This window comes from Acinonyx jubatus, chromosome E3 (genome assembly GCF_027475565.1).
Source record: "Acinonyx jubatus isolate Ajub_Pintada_27869175 chromosome E3, VMU_Ajub_asm_v1.0, whole genome shotgun sequence".
NCBI classification, from domain to species: Eukaryota; Metazoa; Chordata; class Mammalia; order Carnivora; family Felidae; genus Acinonyx; species Acinonyx jubatus.
In genome coordinates, this window is record NC_069398.1 from 30,729,735 (window position 1) to 30,749,573 (window position 19,839).

At 40.1% G+C, this 19,839-nt stretch overlaps 1 protein-coding gene across 2 annotated transcripts in view; it reads left to right on the forward strand.

Moving 5' to 3' along the window:
• The window catches only part of BAIAP2L1 (BAR/IMD domain containing adaptor protein 2 like 1), a 93,745-nt gene that overhangs the window by 24,951 nt on the left and 48,955 nt on the right, over positions 1 to 19,839 (forward strand). For both annotated transcript variants that reach the window (XM_053213319.1, XM_053213318.1), the window contains exons 2-3: positions 361 to 436; positions 4,685 to 4,771. In XM_053213319.1, the coding sequence (XP_053069294.1) occupies positions 361 to 436; positions 4,685 to 4,771 (163 nt within the window). The remainder of the gene's footprint in view (positions 1 to 360; positions 437 to 4,684; positions 4,772 to 19,839) is intronic.

Genomic DNA, 19,839 nt, shown 5'->3' on the forward strand with positions numbered 1-19,839 from the left:
CGTGACAACCATTAACCTACTTAAACCCCACTGGGAGCATCAGCTTCTGGGCCTGTAACTCCTGTGGGGTATGCTTTGGAGGTATGCATGTCGGCTACTTGCTCCATTTATAGTAGGTTCTAGGCAGCCCTTGGGCAACTGGGAAACTGCCAGGATCACATGTGTCTTGCCAGTACGAGTGCCCTGTTCCATCAGTAAAGAAGTATGTGCTCTTCATTATTTTAAAGTAAACATTCATGGCTTTGTAGACGTACTGTCGAGCATACACAGGCATCCATGGCTATGTAGTGACAAAGTCTAAAGATTACTTGATCTACTGTTTGCTTATCTTATTAATATGTTTGTTTGTTTGTTTGTCAGAATGTTATGGAACAGTTCAATCCTGGGCTACGAAATTTAATAAACCTAGGAAAAAATTATGAAAAAGCTGTTAATGGTAAGTGTGTTTTCTAAATTTATAAATATAGTGCACATATAAAAACCATTCAGTAAATATTTTACTTAATTATTTTTATATGGTTAATAGTGAATTTTTGAAATATCTTGAAGTTAGAAACAATACTTAGGTTAATTCTATGGAAGTTTGCAATGATAGGATATTAGTGTATTTGAAATGAATAAATTGAATCATTGGCTATTCTAAGTAATGTATTTCAATTACCAGATCATGGTTTTTGACCGGACTCAATCTTTTACATCATTGCCATAAACATGTTTTCCACTTTGCAAACCAAATTCGTCGTGAACTAATAACATATATTAAATGTGTGCTTAAAATATTTGTTAGTGTCTTGCAGCAGAAGAATTACTCTCTTTTTATTTATGTAGAATACTTTCTTGCCTTTGGGTGTATAACTTCTGATAGTGATATGAGAAAAGTTTTAGCCTGAACGGAAAAACATCTGAGTTAAAGGTTGAAGTTAAAATTTTCATTTCCAAAAGAGTGCTTCCTTTAAAATGAATTCAGGTGTTGGCTTTTGTCTCTCTTTGTGAACTGGAGTTGTTTGCTAGTTTCAAGAGGTTTCATTGGAGGAAGCTGACCTGCATCTACACATGCATTTCCCTACTAAGAGGTGAATGTTATCAGTGATCACCTTAAAAACTTGAGATGCTGATAATCACTAGATTTTAACACAGTCACAATAATTCTCCCTATGTAACAAGTGTCACCCCAAAAATATTCAGACACCATTTTCACCCTCTACTTTGGTTCACTAAAACCACCATGTAACATAAGTAGAAAACTTAGTTTCCAATGGTTCAGATCAAGTTCTGGGTCTTTTATGGATTTCTCATTTCCTTCTTTCACCATGTCACACCTTTGGCTGCTCCCTCTTGAGGTTTTGAAAATAAATCTGTGACCTCATATACCCTTAGCATAAGCATGCCCCAGGAAGAGGGGGTATGGTAGCTAGAGTTTGGATGACAGGTGCCCAATTGTCATAATCATGGGAAAGTAAACTACTTATTTACTTTCTTCTGGATCTCTGTGCTGTTTGCCAGACATTTTCACTGTTGGGAAACCATCCCTCACCCCCAAAGAAGTGTCAGCGACCTCTGTAGGTGACCCCTCACCTCCCTTATCAAAGAGCAGGAGACTGGTTTTAGAATTCTTGCACAGCTGACTCTCCCTCCATGACTGCTTAGTCACAAGGCCACAAAGTCATTGCTTTAGATGCCCCTGTGAAGGAAGTCACAATGACCTGCGATGGTTTTTTTTCTTTCTAGCACTTGGTGCCTCTCCGAGGCAGTTTTACAAGGTGACTCAGGGAGCTGCCAGCAGCTTAGTCTCTTGCTAAATAAGGCTTCTCCCCAAAGGGACTATTTTGCACTTTTAAAGTATTTCCAGAATTTCTGCAGGCCATCTGTTTTTTACTGAAGCCAGCGAGAAATTGAGATAAATTTGTAAAGTCCTCGGTAAGAATTTGTAGTATAGTTGAGGATGCCAGATGTGCAGTCACCACTTAGGTCATAAGTCAGGACAACATTCACAGCTAACAAAGAGCATGGAAAGAGCAGTGTCACAGGAATTTGAGCAGTGAAGTTGGTGGGGAACAGAGCAGGCGGGAGGCCTTGTAGGAGCTGTGCAAGCTGACACATGTTAGGTTTCAGGCAGAAAAGACAGCATCCAAGCCAAAATCTGAGGCCCAGACTGGCATGAGTGAGAAGCCGTTGGGGAATAGTAAAATACAAGGTGGAATGGGGTCAGATTGTTAATGCATGTGAATGCAGCATCAGTTGTCTATAGCCACATAACAAAGTCTCCCTAAACTTGGTGGCTTAAGGCAGCAATAGTTTATCATTTCTTAAGGTCCTGTAAAGGCAGTACAATCAATGTATAGGGGACTACAAAAGTTGGGAATTCTGGGAGGTATGGTTTATCCAAGGCGATTTCTGTAAAATCTGTCATGAACTCTGGAGTGTGGGCTTACACTATGGGCAGTCGAGGCCATGAAGGTTCTTGAGCACTCCTGTAACCTAATGAAATCATACTTTAAGGGAAAATTATCTGGTAGCAGTTTGTAGATTAGATTGATGAAGTAGTTGGTCAACCACTAAAATAGGACAAATATGCTTCGTTCCTTAAAACAAGTGATAGAAAATCTCCTAATGTATTCACAAAGGGGGGATGGCAAAATTATGAGAATAGTATTCTTTATTAAGTTCTGGATAAATTATATAGTTTTTAAAGTTAATTCAACTTTATTATTAAAGCAAGAATATTTTACCATTCTGAGGTTAAATAGTTTTAAACATAAGTCAACAGTTAACAAAAAATTTCAATTTCACGTGTGGATGCAAACCGAAAATTTTTTTTATGCATTGTGCATATATGCCATTCTCCCACTGATCTGCTTTTCAGCTTATCAGTATCGTACAACTTAAAATCCTCTTATTAAAAGTTGCACCTATTAACTTGCCAGTTTATTGGCTACAAACCTTGTTTTTAGGTAGAGTCCTCTCTTTTTCAGTTCTAGCTGAGACCAAAGAGTCGTGAAAAGCACGGTGATTTAGAACTGAGGAAGTAAACTACCTTAGTTGGAGTTATGTGCACTGCCTCTGATTTGCCATTGACCTTGGGCACGTCCCAGCATATCTTCACTCCACTTTCCTTCATGAAACAGGGTGATAACATCACTGACCCATGTCTTAATATTCTTGGATAGGTAAACTTAAGTAAGGCTTGGAAAGTCCATATAAATGCTACTTGTTAGTGTTCTTTTTTACTATTATACTTTAAGGTTATCCTCAGTCTTATGAAATAACTGTATAATAGAGCGTTACATTTCTTAAACTTGTATACATATTAGTACAAGCTGTAACTTTTACATTTTTTTTTCAACTCTACAAGAAATAGATGAATTTGCCATGAAAATGCTACTTTTTTGGCCAGTAATATCCTCAGCTAGACTTGTACATAATTTGTTCTGTGGCACCCCCTACTTTCTCCCCCCTACTTTTTAATGCTTGAGATATCTTTTTCAATCCACTGTTGTAAAACAATACCCATTATAAATTGGGGCAAAGCACTTGGTATGGCCTCTGGTTTTCTTCGCAGTAAAAAGGAAAGGAATCTTAGAGATTCCTAAGGGCTCTTTTAGTTCTAAAATTTTGTATTCTTCAGAGTTAGTCTTTGAGTAAAGCAAAATAAATTATTTTCTTCAAAACCACACTAAATAGGCTAGGTGTTGCTAAAAAGCTTGCTTGTTGTACACTATCAGTCTTACCAAACCTAGCTTGTTGGAAAGTGAAGGAAGGAATCCATATTAGCAGCTTCCATGCTTGTGCTCTTAGGGCATTTTATAGATGACCCTCCTTTGTTTCAGAAAGGATAGTGACCTTGCCCAGGGAGGTCATGTCATTAGAAGTAAAGGCAGAATGCAGACCCAGGTCTGTCTTGCCCCTGACTCCCTTTCCTAAAGAAAAAGAAAGGAAGGAAAAAGAAAAATCAAAAACAGATTTCTACACCTTATAATTTAGTCTTCAGAATCAATTTGAAAAGAGAAATACTATTTTTAAGAGAAATAGAATCCAATTGATACAGCAATAGAAGCTTTCCTTGTTTCTGCCAAAAAGGTAGTGGGGAGATGATAGAACATTCAATTATTTTTCAGAGAATTCTGTTGTGTTTTTGGAGTGATTAAAATAATGTATTTTAAATTTCATACCTTTCCCCCCTAACAACAATTATTTTATTGTTTGTGGCTCAGAATAACTTTTTCAATAGAAAAGTAAAAGTGCCATTGAAAGGCCAGGTTCCTGGGCCACCCCATGCAAGTTCTTTCAACTAATAATGTTGCAGACCTGTGTAGCTGTAGAATAACCAGCTGAGAAAAGCTCTCTTGCTGGAGCGGATATGTTTCCAGCCCTAATTTGATGTTGGAAACATATCCCCTCTGGAACTGGCATCAGAAGGCAGGGCCTTTTCTGGATTCAGCTATGCCAGGGCTGGTCCAAGGTGAGGATCCTGTGGAGCTTTCCATTTGGCGGGGGCCTCCGAAAGTGCAGTGGAGGGACGTCACAGCTATCAGGCACAAGCCCTGCCCTCCGAGAGCCACCCTTGTCACAGCCCAAACCTTTCTGCACCCAGAAGGGACTGAGGGATATTTGGAAGCAAACCTCCATGCACTTCCTCTTTTCCTTGTGTAAGTGATGATTTTTGTGTGTCACCTTCCCTGTCTAGCTATGATCCTTGCGGGAAAAGCCTACTACGATGGAGTGGCCAAGATTGGTGAGATTGCCACCGGGTCCCCTGTGTCAACAGAGCTGGGTGAGCTGACCGTCATTATATACAAACACAAGTTGAGCTGGTTCATCCTGTGAGCCTTTCATCCTGTGAGCCCTCGTAAGAATACACAAGGTGGCCCAAATCCAGAATAGTAAGAAGGGCTACCCCAGTACTCCCGTGTGTTGTTCACTTCTGGAATGATGGAGTTCGCTGTAGTCTGCTGAAAGTGGAGGCTTAGTTAGAAGGCAGGCCAAGGCCAGTGGCTGACCTCCCTGCTCCCTAGGAACTGGGCTTCTGCCTCTAAACTTGGGCCCTAGCCCTTCCCCTCGGATCCCTGGAGCATGAAACCCAGGGAGCTTTGACCTACATTCTTAACTGAAGGAGATGGGCACGGCGGGCCTCCCCACTCTGGCAGGAAAGTTTCCTGTGACTCACCTAGCAGAAAGCAGACTCCTTTACGTCCTGCTCTTGGCTCTCGCTGCTTCCACAGTTGCTCTCAGTTGTGATTTTTCCGGTTTTGCTGGTATGAATTGATCTCCTGTGCACACTCGGAGGGCAGCCACACCCTCAGCAGTGCCAGCTGCAGAGGGAATCTGGGTTTCTGTTTACAGAGTCCGTTCACTGCGTCCTCTCCTAAGGGTGGAACAGTCGCTGTTTTTCCTTTTCTTAATAGCCCCACACATAACCATTATTTTTAAAATTTGTTGATTCTTTTTTTTTTTTTTACAAAGGATAAGATTTCTGGTTTCAAAATGCTTGTTATGATTTGAAAGGTTCAGAAAAGCAGAGGAAAATATTGGTAAAGTGTGTGTATTTAAAAGTGTGTTTCTATGGAAAGGGGAGGCGGAGGCAGGGGCTGCATGTAGAACATATATTTTAGGGTTAAAATAATTCACATCATTTCTATATAAAGTGTCTTAAGGGTTTTCAAGATGGCTTGGAGAACTCTTACCTGACCCATAAAAGCGGAAGAACAAATTCCAGGTGTGATAACAGTGCTGGGGGTGCGGGCTGGGTTACAGGGTGTGAAGTGGATCTGGGCACCCAGTAACATTCTCTGACAACTTCCGTTCTTGAAGAGTTTGTAAAGAGTCTTGAAACCTAAGCCTGAAGTGATGTCGTGTGATGGTGAAGTTCGTGCTGCTGTATTTAATAGAATCAGTTACAGGCAGAAATTTTTCAAAGCCCTGACGTGTGCTTTGTTGGTGGCATAACTTGTGCGTGTTCTGGTGAGGTAGGAACTACAGAAACTCTGTCTTCAACAGAGTCAGTTTCATAAAATACACAGTGCGTTGTGCAGTCAGAAGCAGATAGTAAAACTTAGGACATTTGAGGGATGATGGTGATGATTAGAGGGTTCCAAAAATAGAACTAAATTAAAAAGACACATCCTATTTGTGTCAGGCCCAAAGGGAAAATGTGTGACCCTTACATTAAACTATATGGTGCTGATTCACCATCATTCAGTTTGCCTTTTTAATGTTTTATGGTTCCTGCCACTGTTTAAATAAGATTTCTGTTCCACACCTTACTTTATTCAGCTGCGAGTTCATAATGTTGAATCAGCTATTTCCACAGCAACCGTGTTGTTGCAAACACAGGCTGAAACCTTCTTCAGTTTCAATAAGGAAAATATGTTGCAGTGATGAAATTTTCTTTCATGTGGATATGTATTTGATTCAGAGGGAATGGAAATAACTTCTGTGTTTTATTTTTGTCTCAAGTTGTCTTTTTGCTATATTCACCATCTCATATAGTTAGTAATTTTCTGCTCATCTACAGCAATTTCATGGTAAAGTACTACCCTAGCAAGAGTTGCTTTTGGAGGCCTAATACTGACTTCTTGTGATTTGCTTAGTTTTTCATTTTGTTAAAGTTTAGACTAAAATATTGCCCTATATCTGTTTAAATTCTCTGTTTGAAAGAGTAATGAACAGTTCACAGAAAAAAGAGACCAAAAGTGGATTATATTTTCCTCATTTTTCAAGAAGGCTTGTCTTATTGCTGACTTTTGGTGTTGGTATTCATAACTTTATTACAAAACATTTATAAATTCCATCTGATAAAACTGAAGGGGTGTTTCATATGTGAAGATCATGAATCATTTCAGAATTTTCATTCCTTTCCCCCTTTCCCCTGATCTTCCCTCTCCCTCCACCTCCAAATCCTATAGTTTAAAATCTTTCAATTTAGGGACACCTGGGTAGCTCAGTCAGTTAAGCATCCGACTTCAGCGCAGGTCATGATCTCATGGCTCGTGAGTTCGAGCCCCACATTGGACTCTCTGCTGTCAGTGCAAAGCCCACTTTGGGATCCTCGGTCTCCCTCTCTCTGCCCCTCCCCTGTTCACTCGCTGTCAAAAAGAAATAAACATTTAAAAATAAATAAATAGGGGTACCTGGGTGGCTCAGTCGGTTGAGCATCGAATTCAGCTCAGGTCATGATCTCCCGGTTTGTGAGTTCAAGCCCCACATGGGACTCGCTGCTGTCAGCACAGAGCCCGCTTCAGATCCTCCCTCCCTCTCCCTCCCCCTCCCCCCTCCCTCCCTCTCCCTCCCCCTCTCCCTCCCCCCCCCTCTCTCTCTCTCTCTGCCCCTCCTCCGCTCACATGCACATGTGCTCTCTCTCAAAAATAAATAAATAAATAAACATTTAAAAAATAAAAATAATAAATAAAATTTTCAGTTTAAAAATTTTGCTTGGGAAAGAAATGAATGGGATGCTGAAAAATTATTACTATTTTTTTTTAACATTTAAAAATTTTAAAAAGGTATTTTTTTTTACATTTATTTATTTTTAAGAGACAGAGACAGAGCATGAGCAGGGGAGGGGCAGAGAGAGAAAGAGGGAGACACAGAATCAGAAACAGGCTTCAGGCTCCTAGCTGTCAGCACAGAGCCCGACGCGGGGCTCTAACCCAGAAACTGAGATCATGACCTGAGCTGAAGTCGGACGCTTAACCGAGTGAGCCACCCAGGTGCCCCTAAAAAATTTTTTTTGAGTGGAGGAGAGGGGCAGAAGGAGTGTGAGAGAGAGAATCTTAAGCAGGCTTTGTGCTCAGCGTGACACTTGACATGGGGTTTGATCCCACAACCCTGGGATCATGACCTGAGCCAGAATCAAGAGTCAGATGCTCAACTGACAGCCACCCAGGTGCTTTGAATTCTTACCATTTCTAAAACTGAGATTGCAAGAGTAGGTTTCAGTTTAATGTTGAGTTAAAAAATATTTTTTAATGTTTATTTTTGAGAGAGTGTGCACCCACATGTGTGTGCGTATGAGCTGGGGAGGGACAGAGAGGGAGGGAAACAGGATCCGAAGCAGGCTCTGTGCTGACAGCAGAGAGCCCAATGTGGGACTTGAACTCACCACAAGATCATGACCTGAGCTGAAGTTGGAAGCTTAGCTGACTGAGACACCTGAGTGTTCCTGAATTAAAATATTTATTAATGTTGCTATAGAATATACAGTCTTTCTCATTTTGTGTGTGTGTGTGTATACACATAATTTTTTTATGTGAAATTTCTGTTCTATTCTGATGCTTTTGTACTTTGGGAGGTGGGTGAAGAAAATATCCTTTCAGTAAAATATTTACCTAATTCATAGAAATTTGCTGTGAGGAGTCTGCTTGGAAAACTTGGCCAAATGCATTATGAGTATTAGAGTGGCAGAACTGAACATTTCAGTCTCTTGTCTCACTTTAGGGGGGAAAAAAAGGAGCTAAAAGCTGGAGGAGAAAGTTGATTAGCTTTTTAACTTTTTATCATTTGGATTGGCACCTATTAAGACCAAGCTGTAGCATTGCCATTCCTGATTTCTGTCTATGGGTTTTTTCCATTTAGATATCCCTCTGAGCACATCAGCTCACCAAATGTTATATGAATTAATTTTAAGATGCTTTTGCCTAAAAGTACCAAATAACCAGTTAATAGTGGTGTAAACATTAAGGATGTTTATTATCCCACATAAAAAGGCCAGGAGTAGCAGGTTCCTGTTTAAGTAATCATTACTGAGAACTCAGGTTCCTTTTCTTTCTACTTACCCTCAAGTTCAACTCCTCATGGTACCAAGATGGCTGCCGTCGCTAGTCTTACACATCACGTCCTCCTTCCTCCCGTTGTATCCAAAAGCAGGAAGAAGAATTTCTTCTAAGCTGTGCCCTTTACAAAGGAGGAAATCTTTCCCTGGGAGCCCCAGCACACACACCCTCTCATGTCCCATGACTCTGCAGCCAGAGAGCTTTCCCCAGCACCATTAGCTAAGGAATACCTCTGAGGGGGAGAGGACAGAGCTGTCAGGGGGGACACCTGATGATACCACCATGTCTGGCAGTTCTGGTATCAAAGGTCTTGTTTCAACAACTTTCAGTGAAAGGAAAAGACTTACACAAATGTCCTCACTTTCTCTGTGCCTCAGACTGCGTAGTGCTTCTGCATTCTGTGAGTGTCTCTGGTTCGGATAATGTCTTTCTCCCACGTGGGATGTTTCACTATCATGTATATGCTTCAAACTTTATGATTGTTTTTCCTGGATACTTGCTTTTTCTCCTGAAAACCATAGTCTTCCTTCCCACAGCCTTCTATTCCTATTTGGGAAGTGGGACTCCAAGCACAGAGGAAGGTTAAGGATATGAGGGTAGTTTCTGTTTTTCTGTCCTTTTTCTTTTCAGCCTTTACAGTGTCTTGTAATCATGAACTCTTTGGTGCATTTTCTCTGCCTCTGCTTCTCTCTCCTTCCTTTTCTCTCTGTTCAATTGTCTGCATGACCTCACACTTTATTTTTGAAAACTGGGTGACTAGAGAAAAAAAAATCACCTGTAATTTTACCACTCTAATACACCCGCTTTGTCACCACTATACTCTTTCCTAGTCTTTTCTTCCTGTGAGTATGCTCTTCTATAGCATGCCTCACAGCGAACATCAAGGACTGGCCCTGCCAGACACAAGGTGCAGCCCCTGACGGGTGTTATTTCATCTCATTCTCTACACAGTCCTATGAGTTGGGTGTAGGCACTTCCACTTTTAGGTAAGACCTAGAAGTGAAAGGTGTGCCCTAGATCACAGTGGATAACAGATGGTCCAACTTTAGAATCTGAGTTCTTCACCTCTGCTCTGCTTACACTGTGCCTTACTAAGGCAGAGGGGACTGGAAAGAGCCAGCCAAGAAGGGGACACTGAAAAGAAAGGAAATGGGAACCCCATGATGGGGACCTTTTCAACTTGCAGAAATCAGAGTGTCAGAATAGCCAAAGACTGTGGAGGTGCTGGCAGTGAGCTGATTAGAGGCCACTGGCCCCCTTGGAAATGGTGGTTTCACTGGGGTGCTGACCATAAATGCCAGGTATTACATTATGGGATTAGGAAGGATGGAAATTACAGAGCAGTTAACTCTGTGTGTTTGTGTGTGTGTGTGTGTGTGTGTGTGTGTGTGTGTGTGTGAGTGATAGGTGTTATACAATATATTATATATGGCTCTTTTCACAAGTGTTGCTTGACTTGCGCTTGTACTGCTGTGCTTTGTATAGAAACTCAGATCTCAGTTAAGTGCCTGCTGTGTGCCACTTGCTTCTTATTCTTACATTGCCTCATCTCATCCTCAGGAGCCTCATGGATGAGTTTTTCCTGCTTGAAAACCCAGTAACCCAGTGTTTCCTTGATGTGACTGATAGGCTCTAAAGGGTAAACTTGGTGGTCATTTCTGCGTGGAGGTGAGAGAGAACCTCCATGGGCAGCCACATTGGGTCCTGTGTCGCTAGCTATGTGCTCTGCAGCCAGGCAAGACAGAACAGGGGTTGTAGAGTTGGTGATCCCTAGGGTGCATGGTAGGTGGCATCGGTGCTTCGTGGGTCATAGAGCTTCCTCCCACCCCAGCCGAAGCACAGGAAAGATCCAGTTACCTAGGATGTGGAAGCCAGGCCAGATTGTATCTTCCCTTGAGACCCTGGCAGGTAGCTTATTACCCAACACCTAAGAGATGCTCAGTAAAGTTTATATTGTTACCTTGCTGCTATCAATTCGTGTTACTTTGGGCAACACTTCGTGACTATGAGCAGGTTGGCATGCCTACAGGGGATGATGGCAACATCTCTTGAGTAGTCGGAAGATGAAATGAGATAATGTACCTCCTAGATTCTGTAGTTTCAAAGACCAAAAAGATGCTTCTCTGTTGCCACTTCATATATTCACACATATTTGAGAACTCAAGAAGAGTACAGGTTTTTTTTCATTGACATTATCCTGTAGAATAGGTAATGTAAGTTTGTAAGAATATGCATTTCCTTGATTACTCCTGATTATTCATGAACCAGTTTTTCAGTTCTCTCCATTGTATCTTTGTTTTCTATTTTATGAATTTCTGCTTTTTCTTTTCTTCTTTATGCTGTCTTTAGGATGACTCTGTTATTCTTTTTCTTTTCTTTTTTTTAATATATATATATTTTTTAACATTTATTCACTTTTTGAGAGACAGAGACAGAGTATGAGCAGAGCAGGGGCAGAGAGAGAGGGAGACATAGAATCTGAAGCAGGCTCCAGGCTCCGAGCTGCCAGCACAGAGCCCGACGCGGGGCTCAAACTCATGGACCGTGAGATCGTGACCTGAGCCGAAGTCGGATGCCCAACCGACTGAGCCACCCAGGCACCCCTGTTATTCTTTTTCTAATTTCTGAACTGATACATTTAATTCATTAATTTTACATACAGGTGTCCCCATTTTGCACAGCAGTGCAGGACCACAAAAATGACCATGCAAGTTAAAACTATTGAAAGCCATCTTAATCATCAGCAGGGAAAATATGATTGTGCCATGACCTTGAAAAACGTTTGTCAAGGAGCACCTGAGTGACTCAGTTGAGTGTCTGACTCTTGATTTCAGCTCAGGTCATGATTCCAGGGTTGTTGGGATCAAGCCCTGTGTTGGGCTTCATGCTGAACAAGGTTCCTGTTTAAGTTCTCTCTCTCCCTCTGCCCCTCTCCTTTGCTTGTGCACGTGGTCTCTCGCTCTTTCTCTCTAAAAAAAGGGGGAAAAAAAAGAAAACAAAATTGTCAAAATCCTCAAAATTCTCTTATTCCCAGTTACAAATGTATAGGGAAGTGGAAAAAAGAGTTAAACTAGTATTTATGTTGTACACATTAAAGTATTAGAAACACTGACAATGGAACTTGGGTGGTCTCAATGGCACTTGTCTCCTTCCCCTGTAACTCAAGATACAGAGTAGACATCTTCTCTAAGCTTTTATGGATTGTCCTGCTCCTTCCTAACCCTGCATCAACTTCCAATATTTTATCCTTTGTGACTTCAATGTGACCAGATACCCTCTAGAGTTCTTTTAATGTGCAGTTTTCTGCTGGCATTGCTTTCTCTGAAACCTCTTCATTTTATTTTTCGTCACAGTCACTTTGCTCGGTTATGTTGTAAGTTCAGGCTTCACCCAGTTCTTGTGGCTACACGTCCAGGGTCTCTCCAAGGGCCACGCTGTCCACATGCCCATAGGCAGCTACTTCTCGAACTCCGTTTACTTTGTTGTTACTGTTTTTCATTTCTTTGCTGCACTTCCACTTTAAATTACCCATTTTTGTAACATGTCACATGGGTTTATCACCAGGGAAACAAGGAGGCAACACGTCTCCTGCACTTTGCTGCCCGAATGCCACACTGTCTTCATCTCTGTGACTTTAGAATGCATCCTGATAGCTAGAAGTAGACCTCAGATAGAACAAATCGACGCTCTTACTCAAGGGCATCTTGGCTGTTGTTGGACTTTTGCATTTACATATATTTTAGAATCAGCTTGTCAAGTTCCACGAAAAAACAATCTCCTGGAATTTGGACTACAGATTGACTCTGTAGATAGATTTAGGAAGGATTGACATCTTAGCAATACTGAATTTCTAATCCAAGAATATGGCAGTTTTTAAAAATTTACTTTGGGCTTCTTTAATTTCTGTCACTGTTTTTTGTTTTTAATTGTAGAAGTCTTGCACACATTTTTATATATGCATTATTAGATATTTATGGTGTGTTTTGCTCTTTTAAACGGCTTTAAACTTTTTATTTTCTAATTGGTTCCATTGAGTTTTCAGTTTCAGTGACTATTTTTCATCAGTATTAAGTTCTATTTCTTTTTTTTTTGAAATCTGCAAATTAACTTTTGTCATATTTTTTATAACTCCTTTATTGAGATATAATTAACATAGAATACACTCCATCCATTTATAGTGTGGACAGTTCAGTGGGTTTTAGTATAGTCACAAAGTTTTAAATTATCACCCTAGTTAACTTTAGAATATTTTCATCACCCCAAAAAGAAATCCTGTACCATTAGCAGTCAACTTCCCATTTACCCTCAACTCCAGCCATATGAAATGATTAATATATTTTATCTCTACAGATTTGGTTATATCGAACAGTTTCATATAAATGGAATCCTACCATATGTCATCTTTTGAGACTACTTTCTTTCACTTAGTATAATTTCAAGATTCACATTGTAGCATGTTTGAATACTTTCTATTTATGGATGGATGATATTATATAGATATACAATGTTTTGTTTATCCATTTATCAGTTGATGGACAGTTGGGTTGTTTCTACCTTAAACTATTAGAAATAATGCTACTATGAACATTTGTGTACAAATTTTGTGTGTATGTATTATCTTTTTCTTTCTCATCGGTGTACACTTAGTGCAATTCCTGGCTCATATTATGATAACTCTAAATTTAACTTTTCTTGAAGAGGTGCCAAGCTGCTTTTCAAAATTAATGCACCATTTTACATTCCCATAAGCAGTGTGTGAGAGTTCTGATTTCTCTACATCCCTGTCAACACTTACTGTCTTTTTGATGATAGCCGTCCTAGTGAGTGTGAAGTAATATCTCACTTGGGTTTTGATTTACATTTCCCTAGTCACTTATAATGTTGAGCATCTTTTCACATTCTTATTGGCTATTGCATATCTTCTTGGGAAATGTATCTATTCAGATCCTTTGCCCATTTTTAATTGGGTTGTCTTTTTATTATTGATTTTGCAAATTAATTTTTTTTAAGTTTATTTGAGAGAGAGAGAGCATGCACGTTCACGCACCTGCAAGCAAGGAGGGAGCAGAGAGAGAGAGAGAGAGAGAGAGAGAGAGAGAGAGAGAATCCCAAGCAGACTCCTCGAGGTCATTGCAGGCCTTACCAATCATGAGATCATGACCTGAGCTGAAATCAAGAGCTGTATGCTTAACTGACTGAGCCACTCAGGCACCCTGGAAACTAACTTTTAATTTGGGTTTTGTTTTTATGTTTTAATTTCTTTTATTATCTATGCAGTAATTCCATTATTTCGAGTTCTTGAAGGTCTGGTTCTACTGCTGCTATTATTGTTTCTCTGGATTCTCATTCATGAAGGATTCTCTCTAATAAGGGTTTTATTATTATCTTACTGTTCTTATGTTGGGGTAACACCTATGGAGGATGTAAAAGTTTTGTTGCCACTGAAAGTCACTGAAAATGAAAAGGAGAAATGCCTAGCAATGGTGGAACTTCTCTGATTAAAAGGTATTCAAAAAATATAGTTTGCTTCTTAGAAAATAAAAATAACTGATGTAATATGACCTACCATTTGATAAAACTCTTTTTTAAAATTTGTTTATTTTGAGAGAGATAGGGTGTGAATGTGGAAGGGGCAAAGAGAGAGGGAGAATTCCAAGCAGTCTCCACAGACAGCACAGAGCCCAACACGGGCTCAAACTCATGAAACTGTGAGATGATGACCTGAGCCGAAAACAAGAGTCAGACTCTTAAGCGACTGAGCCACCCAGGTGCCCTGACATTTGATAAAATTCTTGTAAAATATTTAGAATTTGCAAAGCACTAGAAATGCCCTTTTATTTTCTGTTTAATCCATATGAACAGGGGCACCTGGGTGGCTCAGTCAGTTGGGCATCCGGCTTCGGTTCAGGTCACGATCTCACAGCTCATGGGTTTGAGCCCTGTGTCGGGTTCTGTGCTGACAGCTCAGCCTGGAGCCTGCTTCAGATTCTGTGTCTCCCTCTCTCTCTGCCCCTCCCCCACTAGTGTGTGCTCTTGCTTTCTCTCTTCAAAAATAAGCATTAAAAAAAAAATCCATATGAACAAAGGTATAGTGTAAGTTTTGCAGGGCAAAGGGAATCAGATTTTATGGAAAATATTTTAATGTAAATTTCCAAAATTTGTAAGTTATTGTAGCTATCTGAAACTTGAGAAATAATGGCAATTTTTAATTTTCTATAAATTTGCTGGATACACATCCTTCTCCTGAAAAAGTCCTATCCTGCTCATTTTCTCTTGAAAATGAAAGGCTCTTTATGAATATAGTCTCTTCTCCTCTTGTAGAGAATACTCAGAAAATGTGTCAATGTTTTTTTTTTCAACTGTAATTGAAAGTAAAATATTTAAAAACTTTTTTTTAATGTTTTATTTTTTAGAGAGACAGAGTATGAGTGGGGGAGAGGCAGAGAGCGTGAGGGAGACACTGAATCAAAAGCAGGCTCCAGGCTCTGACCTGTCAGCAGGGAGCCCAAAGCAAGCCTTGAACCCACGAACAGGGAGATCATGAACTGAGCTGAAATCGGTTGCTTAACCCACTGAGCCACCCAGGTGCCCCAGAAGTAAAATATTAATCATTCAAGGGAAATACCAAATTTTAGTCATTTTTATGATAAATGCTCTAAACCACTTGAAGGTAACAAAAAGAATTAGCATATATTTTCAAGCCTCTTTCAAATTCATTTTGCTAAAGTATCACCTTTTATTAGTTGTACCTTAACTGCAGGGGTGAGCAAACCAGAGCCAGAGGGCTAGCCAGCACCTATTTGTAAATATAATTTTATTGGAACCTGGCCAGGCCCACTTGTTCATGTATTGTCTGTGGCTACTTCCAGGCTACTATGGCAGAGTTGAGTGGTTGCAACAGAGAAGTTTGGCCCACAAGAGGCCTAAACTATTTACAACCTGGCCCCTCCCAGGAACCTTACCCTGAAGGTGGAAGAACTTTAATATCACACAGTTGTTTATGTGTGAAGACTGAGTAACTGTGTGAGCAATTTGATACCCTTTTTTCTTGAAAGGCAGTTCCTTACCACCTGCTAAGTGCTTGGGTTTAACATACATTAACAGCCACAGTAGTATGTGCTCAAGAGCACAACCGCTTTGCCTTGTTGGGAGGAACGAATAAAGGAGCTGAAGAGCTCTGTAGTCATGATTGGCAGGTAAATATATTTTAATCCATTGTGTTTAATTGTTAAATAATAAGTCACTTGAAGAATTCATTGTCAGAGTGTGTGTTTGTAGTATTTGTAGTGCACACATAAATCTTTATCTTAGGTACACTCTTCAGCCCAGAACAGTACTCATTTAAGAGAGGAAATTGAAATATGTATAAAACTTCCAGTTTTGTCCCTAAATCAAACAATGTTTATTTTTAAAAACGTAGAAAATACTGAAAAAGTAGAAAAGGAAAACAGAAATGGTCAGAAGAAAATGTTTTAGCAAAATATTTAAAAGAAAGTATGAATCAGTCATTTCATTTTTAAAGCATGGAAAAATAAAGTTTGTTCTCATTTATTTCTCAAGAAATAACAGGAGACTTTCTTTGGAGAGTTTACAGTTTTGCTTTGAGGTCCTTATAGCTCACCATTACATAAATCTAGGCTGTATCTTGTTCTTGTTTAGTCAGCTATTACGTTTTGAATCATTTATTAATTTGTTTGGCCCAGTTTCTTAAATTGGGTACAAAACAGAAGATTTTATCTCCTCATCACTAAGGAACCTACAAAATCACAGGTGTTCTTTTGTTATTGATAGAATGCTTATAGGTCATACAATTTATTTTTTTTTAGGTCATGCAATTTTTTAAAATATTATAATTTTGTATTGGCACTCAAAATCAGTCTTAGGTCTTAAAAATAAAAAAAAGTATCTGAAATATCTTTTTTTTTTAAATTTTTTTAATGTTTATTTTTGAGAGAGAAGAGAGTATGAGTGGGGGAGGAGGAGGAGGAGGAGGAGGAGGAGGAGGAGGAGAGAGAGAGAGAGAGAGAGAGAGAGAGAGAGAGAGAGAGAGAGGGAGAGAGGGAGAGAGGGAGAGAATCGGAGGCAGGCTCCAGGCTCTGTCAGCATGGAACCTGACATGGGGCTCGAACTCACTGACCTTGAGATCATGATCTGAGCTGAATGAAATCAGATGCTTAATCAACTGAGCCACCCAGGTGTCCCAAAGATGTGTTTTTTCTGACTTGCTGTATCTTAAGGCACTCGAGGTTATCCTGCTCGTTATAGTTTGGCAGATAAAAGGTTGTGTTAAATAGTGAACCATGACATAGTCTGAAACTGATTGAACTGATTCATGAGTCTGCATTTTGTATTTTTTTTTAAGTTTATTTATTTTGAGAGACAGTGTGAGTGGGGGAGGGGCAGACAGAGAGGGAGAGAAAGAGAATCCCAAGCAGGCTCTGCAGCATCAGTGCAGAGCCTGATGTGGGACTCGAACCCACCATCTGTGAGGAGATGACTGGACATGAAACCAAGAGTCGAACACTTAACCACCTGAGCCACCCAGGTGACCCTGCATTTTGTGTTTTCATTGGATATTATGAAGATTTTCTGTTTTGTGCTTACAAGTATTTATAACATGACCTTTATTAATTTTTATTGTTTATTTTCAGTTTGGGATTTGAAAAAAGATTGTCCTGGAATTGTACATGTAACAAATGCCTTTGGACTTTGCAAGTGACTCTTGTCCATTCAATTTTCAAGTAGAAAACATTCACTCAACACGTCCTTGTCCTTTTGGGAGCAAGAAAGATCTAAGCTATAGTAACTGTAGAGAAAGATAGGCTTATAATTTATAAATGAATAATTTATAAAGTCTACATATGCACCTGCCATTTAACTTTAAGTTTTTTTTAATGTTTATTTATTCTTAGAGCACAAGCAAAGGAGGGGCAGAGGGAGGGAGACACAGAATCTGAAGCAGGCTCCAGGCTCTGAGCTGTCAGCACAGAGCCTGACAAGGAGCTCAAACTCATGAACTGCGAGATCATGACCTGAGGCGAAGTTGGATGCTTAACTGACTGAGCCACCCAGGCGCCCCTGCACCTGCCATTTAAGTCCCCATATCAGAGGAATATTGGCATATGTATAAATTCCTAAACTTTAAGAGGAGGTTCTGTATTGTAAATTGTACTAGCTTATAGAAATTGTTGTAAGAAAAGCATTCTTTTTCTTAGCTTTGATATAACTATGTGTGCAAACGAAGCACTATAATTAGTAAAAACTGGAGATGTAAAAGCTGAATCGTCAAACCAAGATTAGTCAGTTGAACATTTAGTGCTTTCTGATTGCATGGTGGGCACATCCTGAATATACATCTGAAACATCATTGCCTGTTTTTCATAACTTTATTATATTTGCCTGATCTGTTACATTTTTGAAGTATGTGAAGAGAAAATTATCTTGTTTAAACCAAATTTTCACAATTAGTCAAATTGGTCTTCTCCTTAAAGGATATTGTGTGTGCCATCAACTCAGGATGGAGAGAGTGTGGGAGTCCTCATTCTTACACTCTCAGCTATAGCCAGAGGAGAGCTGGTCAGGGGCCATAGCAACTGCACAGGTCACGGTAAGGGGCAGTGGCTCAGGAGACCCAGAGGGCTTTGCTTCACCACCACCATCATTGTTGATAGGGCCTATTCACATTCTCTTAAAAATGCTGGAAGAGCTATCTTACTATGTTCATGACACCGTGCTAGGCCCAAAGTTATGTGTCAGAAACAAACTCACTAAGTTCTAATGTACAAATACAGGAGGGGAAGGGACTTTGAAGCATGCCAAGAAAAAGTGGCTCTAGCAACAGCAAAAGGGTGTGGCCTCTATGACAGGCTGAGGAAGGAGGATAGGTAAGTAAAAGGGCGAGGGATATGTCAAAGATAGGTGTAGTTCGAATCATGGTATGAGCTGGACTTGACTTTCCAAGCACACTGTGATGCCGTGGTGGAAAACAACAGTCATGGTGGATGATTGGGTAGACTCCTTGTTAGTACAAGTGGGGTTCTGACAGTTTTTGATCTTCAGCCACTTGGGAGTAAATGTTCTTCCTTAGGTACTCTTTTGCGTTCCAAATGACTTAACAAACTTATTAAAAGTAAGGATGCGAACAAGCACATGAAAAGTTACTGGATATCATTAGCTATTAGGGAAATGCAGGTCATAACCACAATGAGCACTTCATAACCAACAGACTAGCTATAATTTAAAAGACAAGGGTGCTGGGTGGCTCAGTCAGTTAAGCAGTTAAGCGTCTGACTTCAGCTCAGGTCATGATCTCATGGTCTGTGAGTTCGAGCCCTGCGTCGAGCTCTGTGCTAAGAGCTCAGAGCCTGGAGCCTGCTTTGGATTCTATGTCTCCCTCTATCTCTGCCCCTTCCCCCCCCCCCCCCAAATAAACATTAAAAAAAACTTTGACAATAACAAGTGTTGGTAGAGCTGTAGAGAAATCGCAACCTCTGTACATTGCTGATGGGAATGTAAAAGGAAGCACCAGTGTTGGAAAAGAACCTGCCTCAGAATTTTAACAGAGTTATGGTGTGAGCCAGCAGTTCCATTCCTTAGCTCTTTCCATGCCCACATGAAATCTTAGCAGTGCTTTTCACAATAGCCCAAAGGTGGAAACAGCCCAAATGTCCAGCACCTAGGAATGGATAAACAAAATGTAGTATGTCTTTATAATGGGATATCACTGAGTCATTAAAAGGAATGAAATACTGATATGTGCTACAACATGGGTGAACCCTGAACACATGCTAAGTGAAAGAAGCCAGATAAGGCTACATATGAGTACATGGTTTCATTTATATGAAATTTCCAGTCAGTGAATCCGTAAGAGAAGGCAGATGGGTGGTTGCTAGGGACTGGGGGAGAGATGGATGAGGAATGACTGCTGATGAGTGCAGGGTCTCCTTTTTGAGGGGTCAAATGTTTTTCAGCTGGATAGTGGTGATGGTTGTACAGCATTATAAATATTCTAAACATTGCCACTGATAAATTTGTGTTATGTGTATTGTACCCTCCAAAACCAAAAAAGGTA